General features: G+C 31.7%; 1 protein-coding gene across 1 annotated transcript in view; it reads left to right on the forward strand.

The window, feature by feature from the left end:
* The first annotated feature begins 2,424 nt into the window (after window positions 1–2,424).
* LOC119634509 overlaps window positions 2,425–23,037 on the forward strand; it is a 30,653-nt gene continuing 10,040 nt past the window's right edge. The window contains exon 1 of the mRNA XM_038028730.1: window positions 2,425–2,635. Coding sequence (XP_037884658.1) covers window positions 2,445–2,635 — 191 coding nt within the window. The 5' untranslated portion in view covers window positions 2,425–2,444. The remainder of the gene's footprint in view (window positions 2,636–23,037) is intronic.

Consider the following 23,037-nt stretch of genomic DNA (forward strand, 5'->3'; position numbering starts at 1 on the left):
GCATCAAATTACTTTACAATAACTGAGTAAAAATTTTCACTTTCTCCTATGAAATGCGGATTTTTTTTTTTTTTTTTTCTTTCCTCCAAGATTCTGTTGAACGAGAATATTTTTTTAAAAGTTTTTTTTAACATAAATTTGAGCTAATCATGGACTTGAACTACAATCCAATGAAAGTTTGTAATAATATGTGTTTCGGAAAGAATAAACAATTTGAAAACTTACGCCAGTTCACAGTTCCCGATATCGAGTGTTTTGGTTCACAATCTTTCAATCGTTAGATTATATGCATATTCAAAATTTACTAATACTTTATCAAAACTGCTGGTCCGGCATGATTAGAAAGCGACAATGTCAATGACCTTTTATTAGAAGTTATTTTATCGATTGTGTAAATTTACAGAGAGCGATTTTGCAGACTGTACTTGGGGCTGTACTTGCAAGGAACTCAAGTTTTGCGATCCTGGTTAAAGAAAGACAAACACGACCAAAAGACTCACAGACTAACACTAGAAGATAGCTAAGAAAAGCTAAAGTGTTTAACTAACCTTTGTAGGGTGAAGCAACCACTTTTGCTGATACTGCGTTGGTAAGCTCTGGCAATTTCTTTCTAAAAACACAAAGTTTCAAAATTCTTTGTAAAATATAAGAAGCTTGCGCACATTTACTGGAATGGTCTGTTGTTTGTTATGAAAACGACTACACCGGTATGTCTTGCTAAACTACTGGTCTTGCCTCGTGTCGGTAGTTGCAGTCGCTACCTATAAATAGGTCTTAAGATAAGTGACTATAAAATCACACGGTTTAAACTCTATGGAATTTTAGATATCTTTTGTTCGGACTTTCAAACCTCTTTGTAGCAAGGGTAAGTTGTCAGTGTAGCAAAATTTGGTGAAAATATTTCACCTTTAGGTTAAATATAGAAATATAGTACATGAATAAGCTTCAGACGAATAGATAGGCGGACAGTCTGGGTTTCTGCATGTTTTGATGTTCGATTCACTAGCAATAGTAGTTGTCATGGAAGGTCGGTTGATCATATATTACGCTCTTCTAATGGGATCGTCCACGTTATCGGTTGGCTGGGTTTCATTTAGCATAGTATCTTGGTTTTGTTGCCATTCGAGAATTTTCAGGTGAGCTTTTCTTTGCATTCTTCCAGTGAATGGCGCACATATCTATTGTCACGTCAGACCCAAAGAGGGAGTAGACAAAATAACTCTTCGTACATTTGCTTTCAATTTCGGAAATTTAGTGCGCCCTCTCAGTACTTATCCCGTTTTTAGAAAATAAATAGTTACTAGTAATAGCTTGGAAGAATTGAGTATCAGGAAATCAACTGTATTTTCAAGACCGGAATCAGGGCAAGAAGGCAGTGAAGACTTTTTTGTATCGCCTTGCACTATTTCTTTTAATTAGTTATAGTTAGTGCTAAGTCTTAGATAGAATATAGCATAAGTTTATAACCACTATCTCGAAGACAAGAATTGATTCATTACACATACATAAGCAAGTGTTTAAAATTGTAAAATTTTTTTTTTGTTTTTTTGTGGACTCACTTAAAGAATACTACTGAACTTGTTCAGAAGTTTTTCAATTTTAATCTTCTCCTTTGCTGTTTGTTATAAGTAGAATCGAAAACTAATGTAAGGTGACAACAACAATTTGCTCTAAAGTTATTGCATAAAGTGCATAAAGTTTGAAATACATATATATTGAAAAGTCAACATGTGGTTGTAAAGTGATTTTAATTTCTCTTTAAATCAGAAATTCTCTAACAAATACAATCGCAAATTGCTATGCTCGCAAGTGTGTGCGTTGTCAATGTGTTTCTGTCGTATTAAACGTGCATGCATAAATGTGCATGTGCGTGCGCATGTGTGCATGTGTGTATGTGTGTATGTGTGTGTTTGTGAACCCTTTGAAAATATGATTCTCTTTTTATCTGCTATTGAGCCTGCTGCTGAAGTTAAAACGATATTTTCCCTAATCGTCGTCTACTACGGTTGATTGTATGCGTTTCTTATCATGAGCCTCATAGAATACTCGGCTTAAGTAAACTTTAAAATCTTAACATCGTTTTTATGTTCGTGTCATAGTATTTGAGTTTATCGGTTTGTTAAGTGAAGACAAAATTTTGATTTGCGGGATCGCTAAGAAAACAGTCTGCTTTAAGATTCTCGATCGTACGGTTTTTGAAATTCATTTTTTTTTTGAAGAGTTTAGTGTTTATTTATTCATTTATTCATTTCGGTTTTTTTTTTTTTAAATTAAAATTTTATAATAGAGAAATATTTAAAAGAAATTTTCCATTGCGAGAGATCACATTAGTGTGGCCACAGGAAAAGCAAAAAAAGAAAAAAAAAGAAAAAAAAAAAAAAAAGGAAAAAAAAAAATAGCTTTCAATGTCGGCAAACATAAACGTATCAGCAACCAAAACTGCAATGGCAGCAAAAAAATCAGACCGCATTAAACCGGTTGAAACACTGGTTTTGGCAAATATTGCATTTAAAGCGGAACAAAAACGTTTGAATGGTGACAACAGTGCCGGTCGCAAAGAAGATGAAAGGATTACGACTGCGGTTATGAAAGTTTTAGAAGGATATGACTGGAATTTAGTTCAGGCATCCGCCAAGTAAGTGCAAAACATGACATATCCTCCAACCTATTCACCATGCATACATATATCCTCAATTTATGTATGTATGTATGTATGTGTTGTATGTGTTGTATGTATGTATATATGTGTGCTTATGACTGATTGTATACCATTCAGCCATGAGGAGAGAATATTTGCTTGTTTTACACAGGATTAACGGATGCGGTTGTTTTGTACGATTTTGTTTATATTTTGGACAATTTTGTTTATATCGTAACGTATGTAAAATTTGCGATGTATTCTACTAATTTGATCGCTAGTGAAAAAAAGAAGGAATTTAACTTGTATAAAAATAATCCTTTAATATGAAAATTGTTTTGTTTTTGTGCTACTTTGGCTTATTGCGTTTACTAATAAACTACAAGAAATTGTAACATTGCAGTGGACAGGAGTTAATTAAAAATTATTTTGTTTTGTTTTCGTTTTCTTGTTTTTTTTTTTTTTTTTTTTTTTTTTTGGTGTGCTAATGACCGCTATTTATTGTATTAATTATTTTGTCAGAAAGTAATGCATTTGAGAATTTTTAAATACTAACAGTATTCCTCTCATGCATTGTATGCACAAAAAAGGTTTCTGCGACCTCGTAAGCCATGCGTTAATTAGATAAATAATTTATGTGAGTTCATTACAAAGCATTAATTAATGGTTTAGGCAGCTACAGTCTAGCATAAATAAAGTTATTTATCGTGAAAGTGACTCGCAATAAATTCATGCAATTTTTTAAGTTATTTTCTAAACATTAAATTGTAAAATTAATTAATTTCTTTGTAAAATTAGCTTAACGTAACTTTTCAGCGTAAATTTCAAGATAAACGTTTTTTTTTCAAAAACTCTTTCCATTTGCTTTTTTTTTGCCCTGCAGGCTAAATATGAAAAATAAAATTGTAATTTTAGCTAATTATTTCACTTCACATCACTTGTAGTACGAAGCATAGCGAGCGAGAGTGGATATGTGCAACACCCAACAGTGTTTGAGATGGATCAACTTACCAGCCGATACGGAACAATCTCCTGATGGGATTTACATTTGTTTATCTATCTCTCTATATGTCTGTCTGTCCGTTTGTCTTTCTGTCTCCTTGTCTTTCCGATTGCCTGCCCATCTCATGTCAGTTCCTGTGTTTTTTTTTTTATTTAATTTTTTATTATTTTATGATGACTTAATTTGAACAATGTCGATCTGCATAAGGATTCTTATGAGACGTAAGCTATTACATAATAAAAAGGTATAATTTTTTCATATATTATTATTAAAATCAGTGCAGTGTTTAATTTGGTAATGGCACTGTAGGGCATCCAATGACAGATGACACTATTGTTACCTGTTTTTCCTGTGCTAGATTTTATTTGTAAAGCAACGCCCTAAAGGCGATTTCAGTTTATTGTTATTGAAGAAAATTTTACTAATTCAAGAGTTTTGCAAACTTTTAATTAAAATGTAATCAGATGGTGCGAGTACGCAGTAGCAGAATGAGGTACGCAACATTATTAGTGCAAGTTCACAAAAGACCGGCACGCGTTCTGTTTTTTTTTGTTCTCTTATAAATCATCAGTGATTGAAAGCACGCACTTGAAATCAAAGTGTTTTGATTCCTAGAAAGCAAATCAATGCACACAAGTTAGCTTTACTCCGCAGCTAATGTAATGTGTGTAGTAATAATGTTATAGTTTGTTCACAAATTCTAATGCCTTTGAGATGCACATAATTTGAAAATTAAAAAATCAATATTCTTATCAAGTTCAAAATATTTCAAAGGATTTTTCCATTATTACGGCCATTGATCATTTTAAGGAATCTCTTCATTTGCTCTTGGACGAACTTTTTCAATTAAATGACTACGGACTGAACGCAAACGATATCCAGAAGGACTTGAGATAGATCCGCCTTTTTTATTAGCTAAGCTTATCTGTCCGTCCGTCTGTCTGTTATACTTTTGTTCAATCTACTGCCGCAATTTTAGAGATATTTTGATGAAATTTGATACATTGGCGGATTTTAACCCAAGAACGAATGACTATTGACAATAGTTAGAATCGGAACACTTTTTCGACAACTCCGCTTATGACGCCATATGTTGAAAAGTCGTTATGTGAATCACTGTTTAGAGTAAGTAACCGTGGGCTATGTACCAAGTCAGTCTTTTTACTTGTCTCCTCTTTTTCTTTTTTTTTTGGAAAATTGTTTTACACATTAAAGAACGATATCTAAAAGGATTTATAGCGAGTCGAATGTCTTATATGATTCAAAAAGTCTAATTTACATTTTTCGAGTGCTTTCAATTCTCAATAAAATGACTTCATCTTTTAGCTGCAATTTCGTTGTAACTGATTGATTGATTATTTTTAATTGATTTTTTTTTTTTTTTTTGAAAAAGTTAAGAAATAAGATCGACATCACTTTTCTTTACCTTTAGAATTTAAGAATTATTTGAATTTTCTTGTCTTAGAAAGAATTTTTACGATTTGTAAAAGTGTAGCCAAAATGTTGTTAAAGAATCTTTGTTGCACCAGCTATGTCGTTAGCTTAAATAACTGTTCAAAAATTGTGGAAAAAAAGTGGAAAACATCTGTAAAAGATTTATTTCAATGCATTGATTGATCTTTCGTAAATAAACTCGACGAAAATTATTCATAGAAGGCAGTGTTATTTCTTAAGGTGAAACTCTGGCACATTTACTAGTATCTTAATTAATTCCCAAAATCCCTTAATAGTTAGAAAATTGAAAAAAGATTTTGTTAAATCCAAAATTTTTTAAAACATTTTTCGATAATAATTAGTCAGTCATATTTGCTCGATATCGTTCAAGGCCATTTTACGAATTTTCACAAAAACTCTTGTTTAGCTTTCACTTTGAATGCAAAAAAAAAACAGCGAATTTCATAAATTCTGCTCTGTTGCATGAAAATGTATACTAAACCGTTATATAAATTTCGTGCTTATTTTACAGAATTTGTTTGTGATTAAGTACTTCATTGAATAAATTTACAAAGGCAATGAGATATGCTTAATGAATACACATACAGTTCAGAGTTGCGTTCTATTGATTTCTTTTAATGCAATAAACAAAAAAGGGCTAATCATAAGGTACATACACATGCACATAATACTACGTTAATTGGTATAGAGATTAAGAACATGATTTATGTTTGTGTGTAGTAGTCTAAAAATCGCTTGCATCTATTCATCGTTTAATAATAGATATTATTTAAAGGTTTTTTTTGTAAGCCGATCGATTGCCTTAAAAGAGACCTAAGTTTATTGTTTAAAAATGTTTTCGGCTTTGGCCCTTTTAAGGCATTTATTTCAAATGTTAGTAAAAACCACAGGATGTGTTTATCTAATTTTAGTGAAAAGGCAACAACACGAGGTGTGGTAAAAAAAAAAAAAGTGACTTTTCAAATTTCATGGACTATGGTGTTGGTGCGCACACCAATAATCCTGACATACCTTGACATTATCAACCATTTTTTATTTTTGTTGTTTGTTTTTGACAGATATAGAGGTTAAATGTGTTTTGGTTTGCGTGGCGCTCTTCTCCTATCGAAATAAATTGTTCAAAGAATTTGTATTAAATTTTGTGCGAAAAATACAATTCACTTAAAATGTTAACTGCGACATTTGGTGAGTTGACTTTGGGCAAAAAATATGGCTACAGGTACAAGTTCTTCACAAAAGTCGAGAAAATCTTAATGGCAAATTGTCTGCCTTGTACACCCCAACAAGTTAACAACCGATGAAAATGTTGAAACGGTGAAGAAAATTGTTGCGAAGACTTGTCGAATCACTATTAAAGAAGTTACTGAGGACGGCTCATGCCATGCAATTTCTTCTGACGTTTTGGGCATAAATCCTGTGGCAGCAAAGTTTGTTCTGAAATTGTCAAATTTTGATTAAAAAATCCGTCGCATGATCATGGGTGGGGAGATATTGAATGATGTCAATGACGATCCACATTTGCTCGAAAGAGAATGGTTATGACGTCGCTACGAACCACAATCATTCTAGCGGAAGTGACCAGAAGAGACAAAACCGAAAACCACACGACAAGTTCGATCAAATATAATTGTTTTGCTCAATGTTTTCTTCGAGTACAATGGAGTGGTGCATCGTGAATTTTTGACAGAAAGCCGCGCGGAACTCAAAAAGGTAGATTATCTTGAAATTGTGCACGGTTTGCGCGAAGCAAATTGAAAAAAATGCTTGGAATTGTAGAACAAATACAATAACGTAATCAAGGCCTCAGCCGCCGTATTTAACCAACTTGGTCTCCTGCGACTTTTTCCTTGTCTGGGAAGACCCGTGAAAGGACGAAGGTTTTCCACGATTAAGGAGATAAAGTGGTCACCGCGGGAAGAGCTTAAGGCCATACTAAGAAGCCCATATCAGAAGGGCTTCGCAGATTGAAACACGAGCTGGCGCAAGTGGGTTATGTCTAAGAGGGATTACTTTGAAGGGTACAAACTAGACATTGATAAATAAATAAATATTTTTTGAGAAAAATAAAAAGTCGCATTTTTTTTTTTGAACACGCCTCCATATATCGATAGTGCAGGAAATTTCGATATTAACTCTAATTTGCACGAAAAATTTGTTATGAAATTGTAGTGTTTTCTACAAGCACTTGAGTACGTTTTCGACGTGAGATCGCGATGGAATGTTCCAAAGACGATCTGAAGCAATACGTTAAAGGTGCTGAAATCTTTTGGTCTATTGATCTAGGCTTAGGTATTTCTCTTCAATTTCTTCGTCAAACGTCATAGGTTGAAATGATCAGTTATTTCTCTTGGACAACGTGGATAAGGATTGATTTTAATTAAAAATTATCTTTCGATAATATTTAATAACTAATGGCGTATATTTTTCATGTAACACCTAAAGGCTTAACCTTTGAAATATTGATTCAAATATGTAGACTTAATCCATTTTAAAATAAATAGTTCACGTAAGTAATTGTTATTTAAAGCGCATCTAAATGTCCTTTAGTGTTCGTTTGTTTGAAAAGAAAATATATAAACAGTATAATATATTATTATTGTTCTTGCATTTAATTCTCGATTAAAAAAAAAAAAAAGGGAGAAAAAATGTTCTTTGGAAAAACATGACATTTAACGTGAAGTACTCAGCTGGCAATTTTACAAATTGCATACACGTTCACGTTCATTGTGTGTGACATCATTATTATATTAGAAATTGGAAATCTAAACTTTTCTCTACTGTCCTTCTCGGTGGGGGGGGGGGGTTGAAAAACATATTGTTGTGGAATAGCGATCATCTCCACACACTACTCCTATCATTGATTTTGTGTATATAAAAGTACGCGTGTGAATATACTTAAAATGCATATAAACACTATTTCGGCTATTGAACCTTACGTTAGCATTTCATCCATAACGGAAAGTTTAATAATGTTTTACGATAGGAAACACTTTATATGAAACACATAGACACTTTCACATGGCTAACATTTGGAAAGGTATCGAACCGCCGATTGGCAACGACAACAATCAATAATAGCGAAGGGGAGAAATGTTCATCAAACGGAATTGCACACGTACATTGTTGTTGTGGGATTTTGGGTATTCACTGCATCAACATGTACATTATTAGGTGTCCATTATTGTGCACATTAAACTACAAAATACCTGGTTCGCTTTTTGCTTCACTTATTTCAAGTCTCCTTTAATTTAGCACCGTAGGTACAGTCGAACACTATTAAGTATTAAGTATTCGAGAGGCTTAAAATGTGCAATAGAAATTTAATATAATATAAGGCATATATATATATAAGCAATTGTGCAGTCCCTTGATAAATGGCGTAATATGTCAATTGAACTATAAATATATTTCAAGTTTTCTTAAGTTTTTAAGTTTACTTTTATTTGGACTTAAGTTTGTTTATACAAAATTCATTTGAAAAATGGAGAGTATGTATGGCTTTCATAATGTTGGGTGTGTGTGGCCGACATTCTATTTTTTAGAATAAAACTAGAAATTATAGTTGTAGTTGTTGTTGTATTTTACGAATAAGTATCCAAAAAACATGGAAAGCAAAGATGTTTTCAATGTCTGTTGCATAGTCGAGTGGGTGTTGTAAGCGTCTCCTTTGATCAGCTTGCACTATTTTCAAATTACTTCGCATATTCTTAGCCGATATCTTGAATTGCGCTAACGGGAGAATCTATACCACAGATACTACGGGGTTGAGCACACGGACCGACGGACATGCTTAAGTGCATTTCGAATTTGAAACTAGCCAAGAATTTATACACTTTGCTTCTATGCGCAATAAATATGTTGTAAAAAAAAAAAATTGAAATTATAAATAAAATTAGGTAGCCTTGGCCGATTTTTTCCATTTTTGCACAGGTATTGTAGCATCGCTCATAGGATATGAGTTCAAATTTTTATAGGTTTATTTGCTGTAGTTTATGAGTAATAACCAACAGACTAATTTCCAATTCTTTTTGGAAGACGGAGCCATTCCCACTTCACATGCTAATGTGAAGAACTTCCATGTTTGTACTAAATCTGAAGCCGATAACTTCATTGAGAACGTTTACAACCGACATTATATAGATGGACAGACGGACAATAATAAATATATATACTTGATGAGTGACTGAAGCCTTCTTGGGGGTGCTGCACATGTTCTGACAAAATGAATGTATCCCTCATGGTGCGGTGGTGGGTATAAAAATCGTGCGAAAGCTCGATTGCTTAAAGTGAGCTTGTATTTGCCTTTTTTATGAAGCGTCAATAAACAAAACAAGTCCGAAGGAACACAACACTTTGTGGGCAATTGAGTGAAAAATGAATCGATGCGGGTATGTGCTGGGCATATAAACGAAAAACTCATATCGTCAATAAAATTTTAGCAGTATTTGTGTAGTAGTAGTAGTGGCGGCGCGGCTGTATGAGTGAATTCAAAGAGGATTTTGAAACCCATTTTGGAAACCGAATTAAGGATGATTTGATTGTTCAATGTCAGTTATGTGCATGTTTTCGACATAATTCAACTTGCTTTGCTATGATAGGTGAATAACATAATTATTAACGACCTTTGTTTGGGTGAGTGGGAAATATTTGAAAAAAAATAAGAAATGATTTTAACCAATGGATGAATTATTTGAAGACATGCTTTTGCAAGAAAATGTAACAATGAATTATGAAATGTCTCAGTACATACATAGTTTTATGGTATCGTATGTGTCAACGTCGAGGCGTACATTTTAAAAGATCGGTAAACCATATCGGGAAACTTCAATAACTAAAACATATTTTTTTTAGAAAACTTTCAATATACAAAAAATTGGATAAATAAATGCATTCGTAACGTAACCTCTTCACGTGCATATGCAAAAGTTTCATTCAGTTATGAAATTTAATTATTTTTTTTTTGTTTTTTTATTTATATAAATATATTCGTATTGTACACAAGTACAGTTATCGATGGTAGAGAACAAAATAAAATATTCACGTAGTTAAGCGTACATGTTACAACTTACGTTTACTTAGTACTTGCATACGCAAATTGCTTATCCATGCATTGTTTTCAAAAAATTCATCCTTGCACTCACTCCGGCAGTTGTAGGAAGAAATTCTGGAAAAACTGCAATGAAAAATAAAAAGAAAAAAAAAAACATTTAAAAAAATTGTATTCAGCTTGGGCCGAATCTTCTCTACCCGGCCATATTTATCTTAAAATAGAATAAACAAATTTTCCTTTGCTTTAGTTTAACAAGAAAAAACCCAATTCCCTTTTTTGCTTATTCAAAAAACTACGTTTAGGTTGTACTGGAGCCTCTAGTCCTTTAACAAATTTGGTCCATTTGCAATACCGCCCTTCCAAAGTTCTTATCGATGTCTGCACATTTATGACTAGAAAAATATATGCCACAGCCATTTCAGAGAGAGGGGGACACGTGGACAGACGTACCCCCTGGTACTTATGAAGAATGCACACATACATCTACGTAGCGTTCTTTTGCACGTTGAAAATGTTTTAATAAAATGATTGTACGCTCATCCTTCGGTGGGACGTATAAAAAATGGAATAAAGTTCCCATCTGATTGCGCGTCCATCGAAATTGCATTTACGGCACGCGTATGAATGCAGAACCAGATATGGATACTCATTGCGAATAAAATACCTTTACATTATATAAAGAAATACGTCGTCACGTTTTTTTAAGGTTTTAAGCGCGTATGAGTTGTAGGGACACTATATGTGCATATTTGTATGGGATGTAATCACTACTGAAAAATGAGGTATGCTAGATTTTTTTTTTGTTGGCCCCTTGGTCAGCTTGACTATGCTATGTCAACTATGGCGATTGAATTGTGTGATATAATTATACATGAAGTGTAGTGTCGCCATTTCCATCAATTAATATTTTCATGTTTATAGGCGAAACTAAAAACCAATTCAAATGCACTCTGATCACAATGAGGGGAATTTTTCAAGAACAAAAAAACTTTGGCGCCTACATCAAGAATTTATTCCCATATATTATTGATATTTTTAATGACTTAATATACTCCGTATGCGGATAAAGTGTAGAAGACTCCTCCTGACGTAAGACTCTTCCCGTCTATTTTCAAATTTTCTCGTTTTTTTTTTTTCTTGTCTTCTGTTTATCAGTTATTTGTTCTAATTTGAAAATCAAACAATGACTAACGCCGTCATTCAATCATTGTTTACACATTCGTTTGGCAGGTAATTAACGTCAGTTTTGTTTCTCTTATAATAATCGAATATGATAACTAACTGACAAATCTTGCGCGATGAAGTAAATCTGTATATATATACATATAAAAATATATACAAATACTGAATGCTTTACAAAAACTTTGTTAACCACAAGAAGGAATTGACGCAAAGATCAACAAACAGTTAAACATAAATATACCCACCACCGCAAGAGTACATAAACTGTCAAAGTGTAAATTGATGTTAAAAAGGGAGAATCATAAAAAAATTACAAATGCGCAAATATACGTGTATATATATATATATATATATTTATATTGTATATATATATATATATATATATATACAATAATAGTTCCATATATATATATATATACATATATATAATAATGATTCCATGTACGCATATATATTTATATGTACATATTCCGTAGCTATGTGCACACTTAATTCACATAATCTGACAGTTAGGCAGAAACAGAGAATCGTTGCTTATGATATAATATAGAATAAGTTTAGCATTCGAATTCAAAGCGTTATTGCGAAATAATTCAAGCGTATTATGATAAAACAAATAAAAAAGCATTGCTGTCCCTTCAACGGAATACATCAGCTAATTAAGGCGAAATTGCTTTAAGTTCTTTGCATAATTGAGGGCGTGATAAAATTTTCAAAGTAAACCTTAGCAACGAAAAAATTTTCAAAATACTTTTTTCCCATTAAGGTTGTGTGATTTCACACCATTTCACGAATGATATGCAAAAATCTCCAGCTAATGTTTTAAATTTTCGAAGACTCCAAGGATTTCCTTAAGTTTGGTTTATTACAGACATACATTGTATTAATCAAAAATCGAGTTAGTTCTCTATGCCTGACTTTGTCATGTTGCTAACAGTATAAAGAAATGAATGTATATTTAAACAGTAGTATTTCGCTTAAATATACTTACAATACTTGAAACTGAACGAAAACTGTTTTTTAATAGTAAAGCAATTGTCATTTGTTTATTTTCTCATATTCAGTACGAAAGCAGTAATAGTATTACTTTGCTTGTTGTTTGCTCCAAAAATGTACCTACATTCGCATTGGATAGCATTAAAATCGTTTTCACAGCTTCATTAGTATGTTTCCGTCTTCCCTTAGTTATTTCAACACAGACTTACTTACATTTTATGGGCATCCATCCAAATTTGAATGCATTTAAAAGTCGTTGGCTACAAAATCTGATTAGAAAAACTATCCAGGCTTTTTATTGTGGTCTGATATTAGGAACAGCTCTTGCATCAGGCAGACTTTCGAATGCATTGCAATACTCCATTACAGTCGACACAAAGCAAGGGTGTAAGCGTTTACTCTTAACATAATAAATCCCCCTCCTCACCACATGAAACTATGTTCTTTAAAAGCTGGCGTAAAACTTAAATCATGTGACTTACGTATCACAATTTTAAGAATTCACGCAAGTAGCATTGTACAAATCCTAAACGTATTCGGACATTCATCTGTTTATCTATTAGGTCATGCATTGGTTTATTCGTCTCTCCGTTCACCACTAAATACCCTAAACCAGTGTACCGTAATTTACATAACGACTTTTCACTGCAAGAAATTAAAAGTGATCGAAAGAGTGTTCCAATCCGGACCATTTTGATAGCACGTTAAAAGAAAACAAGCCACACAGAGGCAAAAACTAGATTAGAAACATTTTTTGCAACGATTGGTATAATAAAATAGGGATCTATTTCATATCCTTCGGGGTGTTGCTTATATCCGCACGGATCTAATAAACACTTGCACCGCAAGTGGTAGTGGTAGGGTATAAAACCTTAATGTGGAATTGATTTTCTAATTTTCTGATCATTTTAAAGTTAGCAGAAACATAAAGTCTTGTATAATTGGGGTAAGTAGTTGGTGTTCGTGACTTAGCTAACATTTCTTTGAGTCTTCTCTTTCAAGTAATTCAAGAATTTTGTCAAGAGTAAACGTAAAGGAAGGCATTTTTGTATTGTAACATATTGAAAATGTTAAAACTGATGCTTAACATCAAAACAAACAGACCATAATTAAACCTATGGCAAAACTTAGCTTACTAGGATGTTTAATGCTATTATCATTGTTGCGTGTGTGCCGTGAATATTTGTTTGTGCACAATTACTTATGATAATCATAATTTTTTTCTTCCATTGCTGGCGTGACATTATGTTTACATATGTGTAATCGGAGCTATATTACTTAAATCTGCCAAAACGTTCTAATAAAAAGGTTTGATATGTTTAACAACAGACAAACTTGCATACGTGGCACATATGCATAGAACAATTGTGTAAACAATCTGTTTTTAAAATACTTTTATGTACATTTATCACCTGCTGTATACCTATATGTGTCTAGTCGAATGTTTCATAGATTTTCTTTCTCTTTTTTTTTGATTTTCTTTCATTTCGAAGTTTACTCAAAAACTTATGGTTGACATTATTTATTAAACATTTTGTGTGTGTTAAAGTTATAAAGAAAGGCACAAAAATTTATGTTCATTGATGTAAACAGTGTTTACTAGAATTTCAAGATGTAATAGTTTTTATGCTGCTCTTAGGCCGAGTCTTTTGATCACTATTACTCATATAATCTTCTATTCTATAACGAGATACGCACGTAAAGAAAAACGTTTCTCCCAGCTCGGCTATATATGAGCGATCTCATCGAAAATGTCTTCAATATGTATGGCCCTGGATTAAAAAGAAAGCAAGAAGTCCGTTATGTTGATACGTGACAATAAAACTTATAGTTCAATAAAGTTCAGGGTAAAGTAATCTCATCGACATATAAATATTGAACGGTGATAACTAACACGATAAGCTTACGTTTTCATAGTAACCCGTGGAAAACACCGGTGAGCTGTTCGCAGATATTATCTCGAAACCGAACAAATTCTAGTCTAGTCTGGGCTGCGTTTATTCAATTATTTTATTTGTCAAGTACATTCACTTTGGAATTAATTGGAATAACTTTATATCCACGTTAGTGGGATTCTTTCTGAAAATAAAGCGCAATCGATATTAGTTTATTTATTTACATTTTTATATAGATTCAGCTTTGAGTATATCTGGTATATTTACATATAAAGCATTCTCAACAATAGCAATTTTTTTGAATAAAATTTTTTATGCCTGCATTTCGAAATTAAATAAATCGATCTATATATCTTCTATTATTAATTAGTATCTTTTTGTTCTAGAAGTGGTAATAAAAACATTTACTATATAATTACATGTTGGGTTGGTTCACTTAGATAAAACATTAATTTCTCAAGAAAAATTCATTTGAATTAAGTGAAAATGGCCCCTTGGTACTTACAAGAAGATTGTAGATTAAATAAATTCATAAAATCAATTCATTGTTGATGATATTTACTTTGTAAACTTTCATTTCATAGTTGTTGTTGTTGTTGTTGTTGTTAAAATGATAACATTGTATTGTATATGTATAAATATTATTTCAGTATTCATGATAGTATTTTTTTTTTTTTGTACACATTTTTGATTTATCATAATCAATGTGTACATTATATGTGCAGTCCTCCTTATTGTCCCCCAGGGAAAAAATGAATGGAAATGCAAAGACAAGCAAATAATTTTTGCTAGATAAAGCAAATTCTGCGTATGTATGCTCACACCTAACGTTTGCAAATTTACCAAAATATATTGTTATTAAACGTTTATCCTTATGTCCAGTTACTTATCTTGTGTCCTCTATTTAACCTAAAGGCCAAAGTGAATTGAGTGATATGCAATAAAAGCAATTAATTTTCTATCTATACAACTGCGAGAGTTTTATGGTTTTTTTTTTTTTGTTTTGCGGAAATCTATTCTAACAAGTTTTAAAAGGTTTTAAGCGAATTTTTAATACCCTCCGCGACTTATTTTTTGTCTCTTTCAATATTCTCCAAATTGAAAAATGGTGTTAAAAGCGGTTTATTTTGTCAGGATTAACGAGGACCGAAACGTTTTAAATGCTCGATTTTCCGAATACAGCCATTGAGACGAACTTGGCGAGCATTGCAAATTCTGCCACGCCTCTAAAATTGTTTGAAGCTAATAAGCTAATTGCTGGTAAAGAAAAATTTCTTCAACATTTTAATTTCAGATTTTAAAAGGATTCGTGTTGAAAGTGTATTTTCGGAATTTGCGAATTCATTGCTGCTTTGGTTCTTTCCATTTGAAACGGATTACCTTTAAAATTCGAATTACGATTTTCGGGATTTACGTAACTCGACGAATTACGCGATTTTCTAGCCAACATTTTAAATTACTTTTAATAAATACATTTGTTCGCTTTTTTACCTTACTTTCGAAAGATTTAAAAAAAAATTCTATTATTATAGTTATTATTATAAATTTAGCCAGAGAATAAATTCTAAGACTAAAGTCTTAAAGAACTAGCATCTAAGCCTTTCGGCTCGACTAGCAATTCAATGGTCGTGAGGTCAAATCTCATGTACGGTAGAGTTTTCGGTAAAGCCTTAGTTGCTAGTGCTTTAAAAACTTGAATCTTACGACTTAATCTCTGGCGAAATTAGTAATAATAACAATAATAATAAAAGCTTTCCTAAGAGAGGGGAAAATTATTATTTTATTGATAGAATTTTAATCATTTTTCCTTTCAAATACGCTAAAGCATAGTCTAATTTATTAATTTATATTCAAATATATCGAAACACTTTTTAAACTTTTAGTTATAAGAGCAAATAATGTTTATATAAAATTATACATAATTTATAAAACAAATATTTATTAATTCATAATTAGTTTTGTTTAAAAACTAGACTACTTTTATCCTCTAATATGTCTTTTTCATAAACATTTAACTATAAAAACTTAAACATTTGCCATAAGCTATTTTCATATATTTATGTCATACATTGAAGTGCGTGTAACCAAGTATTCATGTACTAAGCATTCCCACGCCTACAACTAGTGTTATTTTTCTGTCATTTGTGAGAAAATTAGGCAAACATTTTTTATTTGGTCCACCACTGGTCACCACTGTAAAAAATTATCTATGTAGTTTTAAGTCGTCTAACATATATCGCTTCAATTGTAAGTCAAAAAACAATTTGTGATTTGATTTAATATGGAGAATAAGAAGAAGAAGGAACAATAATGTATATATATTACATAATGTATACATAGTATGTTATTACGTACTGTGAGAGCTTCCGCCCATTCCCCCCTGGTGCTGGGGTATGCTCAGCGGCGCCAGCCTTTGACTCACAAGAATTTCATATTTTATGGAAAAACGAACGAAAGCTCACAATAATTTATTTTTAAAATTATTTTGCACTATCTCAAGAAATATAATTAGCAATTTCAAATTTTATAATAACAATTTGCGTTTTAATTAAATTTCATTTTAAATTTTAAGCGCTTGGTAATATTGCTGATTGAAAGTTAAGCCGACCAAAACGATTGATTCATCATAATCAGCATATTCGTCTTCACTCTCTCATAGCCTAAACTTAACTAATTAACTTATGCGTAGACCATACTTGACTCACTCTTGTTCTGATACACCTTTTTTCTGATTACTCTATTCGAACGGACCCGTCTGTCCCTCGACAGGGACTATTTGGAGCAAGTTCCTTTACGGCGCCCGTCAAGGTTGCCTTTTGGCGTACTAGCGAACCGATCAACCGATCAGATTTTGGGCCGAACATCTTAGAACAATTTTTTTTGGAATTTTGCGAATTAAAAAGAATCAAAATGACTTACTTGATAGTCTTGTGGTAATTATGAATATAAAAACTAATAAATTACATTTTGTTTTTTGTCTTTGAAGCTCTTGTTTGCTTTTATATGATCTTCGTGAGCATCATCTCTACCTCTCCTTGTTGAATATTTTTCTTTATTTACTTAACATTTTTTTTTCGTCTATTGAAAAGTTTCCTAAGAATATATATATTATCCATGTAAGTCAGGGATTGAATGTACCTGCATATGTGTAGGTAAACTTTGTACACTTATTGTTGAACATTTTTCGGTGCAAACATTTGCTACCCGTTCACCTTGTAATCGTAATAATAGAATAAAGGAATTGTTGTTCTCTCCTTATGGGATAAAGTTAAGAATTCTCAAGATGATGCTTAAAGTAAAAGAAGCAGACATAGAGATGGTACAATGAAATATTAAGAATTCTTTTTCGAGAAAGGATATCATTATGTGCAAGCAGGGAATGACTGACTAGATAGCCCTACATTTCACCCTATAATAATTATAATAGCAGATAAAAGATGCAATGTTTTCGGGTCTTTAGGTTTAAAGTCAACTAAGGATATTGCTAAAAAATTTCCTTATCTAGAAGCCGAGACATATGTACAACATAAACTTGACTTTAGAAGGCAGAGACTAGAACAAAACATAATTTGTTTTTAAGCCATTTATCAAGTAAGGCAAAGTATAGATCAATATAAAGGGTGGTATAATAGCATGTGTTACGGCTCAGAATTCGCTTTTGAATTTGTCATTATTTTTTTTAAACAGTATGGATTGAGGTCTTGTAAGCATTCAGACTGTGTTGGGTTTCACGGCCTGCTAAGTCCAAGCAGATATGCTGAGCTGATGCGTTTTGACAGCAGAGTTCATTATTCATAAATCTCTAAAAGAATGTCTTTGTTGACATTACCCTCGACCCAGTCGAGTAATCTCTTCTAAATCTCTTAAATAAAGAAATAGTAAAAAAAAATAAAATATAATAAGTAATAAAATCTACATAAAAAAAAAAAAAAAAAATTAAATCTTTAGTCAATTCAAATAAAAATATTATACATGAAAAGACAGAAGTTAACCAACGGATAAATACTTTTCGTTTATGTACCGTTCATGTGAGTGTAATAAGAATTTCTTTCTTTCACATTATTACTACCACTTTAGTTCAATTTGTTCATACGGTAGCAGATGTGTTCAACCATGTAAATATGTAAACACTTTAGTTACGGTATTTTCTTTTACTACTGTTGCTGCTGATACTTTGTCGCCTATAATTTAATGTCACAGCTTACAAATATAATTTTTTTTTTTTATTTATTCATGAACTTACGTAGTGGCCGTTTTTATTATATTTATGGTAAAAGAAGAAAAAAAGAAAAAAACTGAAAGAGCATTATATTCAGTTTAAGTCGACTTTCTTTTTATTATCTCAGTTTCTTTTAGTTTACTCCATGCTTGAGCAATTTAGGGAAAGTTTTTCTGAATAGAAGAGTTTTCTATCATTTCCTTACGTAAGACTTTTGTGTAGATTTTTGCACTGTATATACTTCCTCAAATATTGGACATGAATAAAGTAAAATGTAATGTTTCCGATTTCTTTCTTAATTTTTAAATTAAAGGCTGGATAATATATAACCTTTTCATGTAGAATTTTTAAGCCATTCACGATATACCAAAATACTCGAGTCAATATAATCAATAGTTGAATAAAAGTTTTTATTGGTATTGGGCTCAATATTTTCTGTGTTATCAAGCAAAACTTCTATATCGATATCTATATATACATATTCCTACCTAATACAAGAATTAATATAACTTTCTTGACATGTATATAAAAATGGCAACATGTACCTGTCGTATGAAAATTTTATTATAAGCCACAAGAATAAATGGATTTTATTAAGTTTCTCATGTGTGAAAGCTTGAAAAGCCAGACTCGTTGTAATAGCAGAAAACAAATAACGATCTACAAGAGACTAATATTCAATTCGTAACGAATCTTGGATGACAACGATGTCTAAGAGATTTTTAAAATAATTTCTTTCTCTACAAGTTGTCGCAAAATTTTAGATCGGCATTCTTCGTTGTAAGTTACATTCTACAGTTTTTTGAGTTCTGAAAGTAAATGCCACAAAGTCAGACCATCCTCTGGTATGGAATGCTAGCTCTAGTAAATCTGACTAGAATTTGTGAACATTTATTTATGTAGATTAGTATACTTGGGGGAAACGTAGAAGAAGGTGAGGAACGGTAAACCGTTATAATTGGGCATAGCCGACCCTCTTAGGCAAGCTTCTTGTACTACACTCCATAATAAAAGTCTCATATTAAATAAAAAATTGAATGCTATGGTAGTTCCATTTATCGCTGGCTGTTGAGAAAATGGCAAATTTTTTCTCATATAACGGATTTTTTAAAATACGGCGTCGTATGGTAAGTGGGTCAGCAAAATAAATCGATTTTTGTGGCCAATAAGAGAAATGCAAAAACACATGGACAGAGATCAGACGATTGGACAGATAGGTATATAAACGGGAGACCGAAGATAGATGGGCAGATAGAGCCATAGACAGATAGGATAGTAGCCAGAAAAAATCAATTTTTTTTAAAAAATATTTTTATCTAGTAGCACAGCAGGTCAAATATATATTTCCAAAGTATCGCGTCAATCAGAGTAAAACTTTAGGTGGGAAATTTTTTCGGAAGTCTTATTACTTCCATTAGTACATCAATTTAGTACTACTTTGAACTTAAATTGCTTTTACCCCAAAACTCTTTCTATTTTATCAAATATTATAGTTTTTTTACATACAATCCCCGCTTAAGATATAAGATTTAATTCTTTCTAAATCCGCCTAACAATCGAAAGCATTGAACTCTTGAATTCCAAACTTGTCCTGGTCAGGGTGCGAGGCTACGTTTTCTAAGAGGTAGCCAAAAATCATATATCGAGGATTGAATTGTTAAAATTTTTATATGAAAATTTTATAAAATAATTTTTGAATGTTGCCCTTTCTGATGCTTAAAGGTTTGCTTCGAATAATTATTTTATTATATTTAAAAATGAAAAAAAAAATTGTTTTTTTTCAACTCTTTGAAACCTCATTGAATCAAAAAATACATAAAAAGATTACGGCACGATACGGCGCATCATTGAATACCGTACACAACGACTTTATGAAAATTTTCCGCAAATTGCGACCTGTAGGTTGAACGCAGAAAAAGAAGACGAAAAGATGAACAGAAAAACTTAGAGCGAAAGATGACCAGAAAAACTTTGATCGATTCAGAAAATAATTCGCAATCGATCGGTATAAGAAAAAGTGAGTCTATTAAGCAAGCGGCGCAGGATATGAAAATATTTATTGTATACATATGAAGATAGCATGATTGCTGGTTAAATCAAACGATTTATGCAAAATGTGTTGTGTAATCTAGTCTTTAAAATACGGACTCTCCATTGTTTTGTTATTTTCTGTACATCAACAAAACAATGAGCAGATAAAAAAAAAGAAATCAAAGGATATAAAATACTTTGCATATTAAATTGATTTTCTGAAGTGTATTTCCGCTCGTAAATATTGCTAGGAACAGAATTAGTAAATTTCCGTTTAGGGTATTTATAGAGGAATTTATTATTTCCATTTTTCAAAATATTTTTGGTAAAGAGGAATTTTTACAGACCATATTCAGCGGTTATGCAAAGATGAGGCAAATTTATTATCCAAAAAAGTAAAGTAAAACAATATTGTTGCTTACAAGTATTAGTTACTTAAAAATTTACAAAAACTAAAGATTGATGGGTAAAAATAATTCTGGAATAAAAATTAAAGTCTAGTATCTATTGTTTAATGACGAAGTTAGAAGAGATATTTATTTATTTATTTATTTATTTACCCATTTATATATGAAATTCAACTAAAGAAAATTTACAGTTGAATTCAGTGCATCTTAAGAGAAAATCTTATGCTAATTGTTTTAAAAACTACTTTACAATAGAAAGGAAGTAAGTTGAAAATAAATTAAAAAAGTTAAAAATAATAATTCATGTATAAATAAATAAAAAGAGAGAGAGAGAGAGAGAAAGAGAGAAAAAAAAAAGAAAAAATAAAAAAAACATGTAAACAGCTAGCACAGAAGCACGCTCGCAACAAGAATAGATCCAGGTTGCAAGTGAACCTGTAAACCATTGCAAACATGCATAAGCTCGGCAAACGACACGTTAACAACACAATATTATTTTATGTAAAAAATGGTATATTAAGAATGAAATTTTAGTTCAAGTACGACATACGTAAATCGCGCATATTAAGCCAAATTGCTTTTATAGACTTTAAAGAAAGATATACAGATAAGTGTAATGTAAACGAATATCATCTGAAAAAATCTTGCGAGAATTTCCATTCATTTACCATTCAAGCAAAGAGTATTTTTTAGAAAGTCCTTAATAGGACTTTTCCAGTTTGTGTTTCAGATCGGTAAACACAGAAAGTACTGGTGTTATAAAAACTGAAACGATAAGATGATGCTTGTTCTTTATTGCTTATTTTTCAGATTCTTAAGACCTCGCAATAATCTGTTTATGCGGAACTTGATTTACTAAAGAGATTTTCTTTGAGTTTTTGACGGTTCTTATTAGTTTATATAAGAAAAACTTCGCTCAGTTCATGGCTTATAAAGAAGTTACTACACACTAAGATACTGAAATTATAGATCCGGAATTGTATGCACAGTTGCCCCTATCACACAGTTTTCCTCATTCAAGACTCGGCATTCTTTTCGAACTGTAAGCCTGTGTGAAGTGCACTGCCACGAATATTATTCGTTATAAAAACTGATTTGTGTTAAGATAGATAGATACTTTATGTGTAGTAGAAAATTTAGAAAAATGTAGAAAATTAGAAAAATTACTTCTTTCAGGCAGTTGGCTACATATCTAAAATTATCGCTATCTCGTTTAAGCCAAGCACATATATAATTATTCAGTTGCTAATATTTTATTAACTGTTGGAAAGCAAAAAAGATTTTCTTGCAGAATCCGTTTCTCCTTCTAATTAAAAGTTTTGATAAGATTGTGAATGACAATTGTAATTTAAATTACTTGAGAAACTATCAAAAGATAATTTGAACTGAACGCGTCAAACATATGATGTTTGTAGTAGATTCTCTCCCCTGTTTTAAATTTTTTTTAACAAATTCAATTCTAGAGATAAACAAGTGGATGAATGACCATTAAAAAAAAAAAATAAAAATTGGTAAAAATTATTTTTTAATTTTTTTTTTTTTTTCTTTAAATATGTAAATGCACGCGTACCCAACCTCAAAAAGAGTAACAGCAATCGCACTTAAAGATATCAGTTTAATAAGATTTTCTTTTCGTCTCATTTACTACAAATAACAACAACCAGAATAATTGCTATAATAAAACAAATGTAACAAAGAAAAAAAGCAAAAAAAAAAAGAAAAGAAAAAAAGCAAAAAAAACAAGAAAAACATACTGAGAAATACATTAAAAAAATAAGAACAAGACTAGCATCAGCCATACAAAGTGACGACTATATGGACTCTGATTAGGATGAGACCAAGCGTGCACTACACACACAAGCTTATATTCAATGTGAGGGTAACACATTTACTTTGAGTTGATGCTTGTAAAATACGAATGGATTTAATATGACGTTCTGTCGAGCTCTTCGTACCGGAATAGATGGAAAGACGAGTTGTGCAAATCATGATGATGATGATGATGATGATGATGATGATGATGATGACGATGACGATGATGATGATGCACTTCGCTTGTCATATGTCTGCTAGTTGTTTAAGTAGTTAGGCAGTCAGACAGTCATTCAGTCAGTCAGTCAATCCGTCTGTCCGTCCGTCAACTTAGCCCGGACTTCTGCTT

Source organism: Glossina fuscipes, unplaced genomic scaffold (genome assembly GCF_014805625.2).
Source record: "Glossina fuscipes isolate IAEA_lab_2018 unplaced genomic scaffold, Yale_Gfus_2 3, whole genome shotgun sequence".
In the NCBI taxonomy this organism is placed as follows: Eukaryota; Metazoa; Arthropoda; class Insecta; order Diptera; family Glossinidae; genus Glossina; species Glossina fuscipes.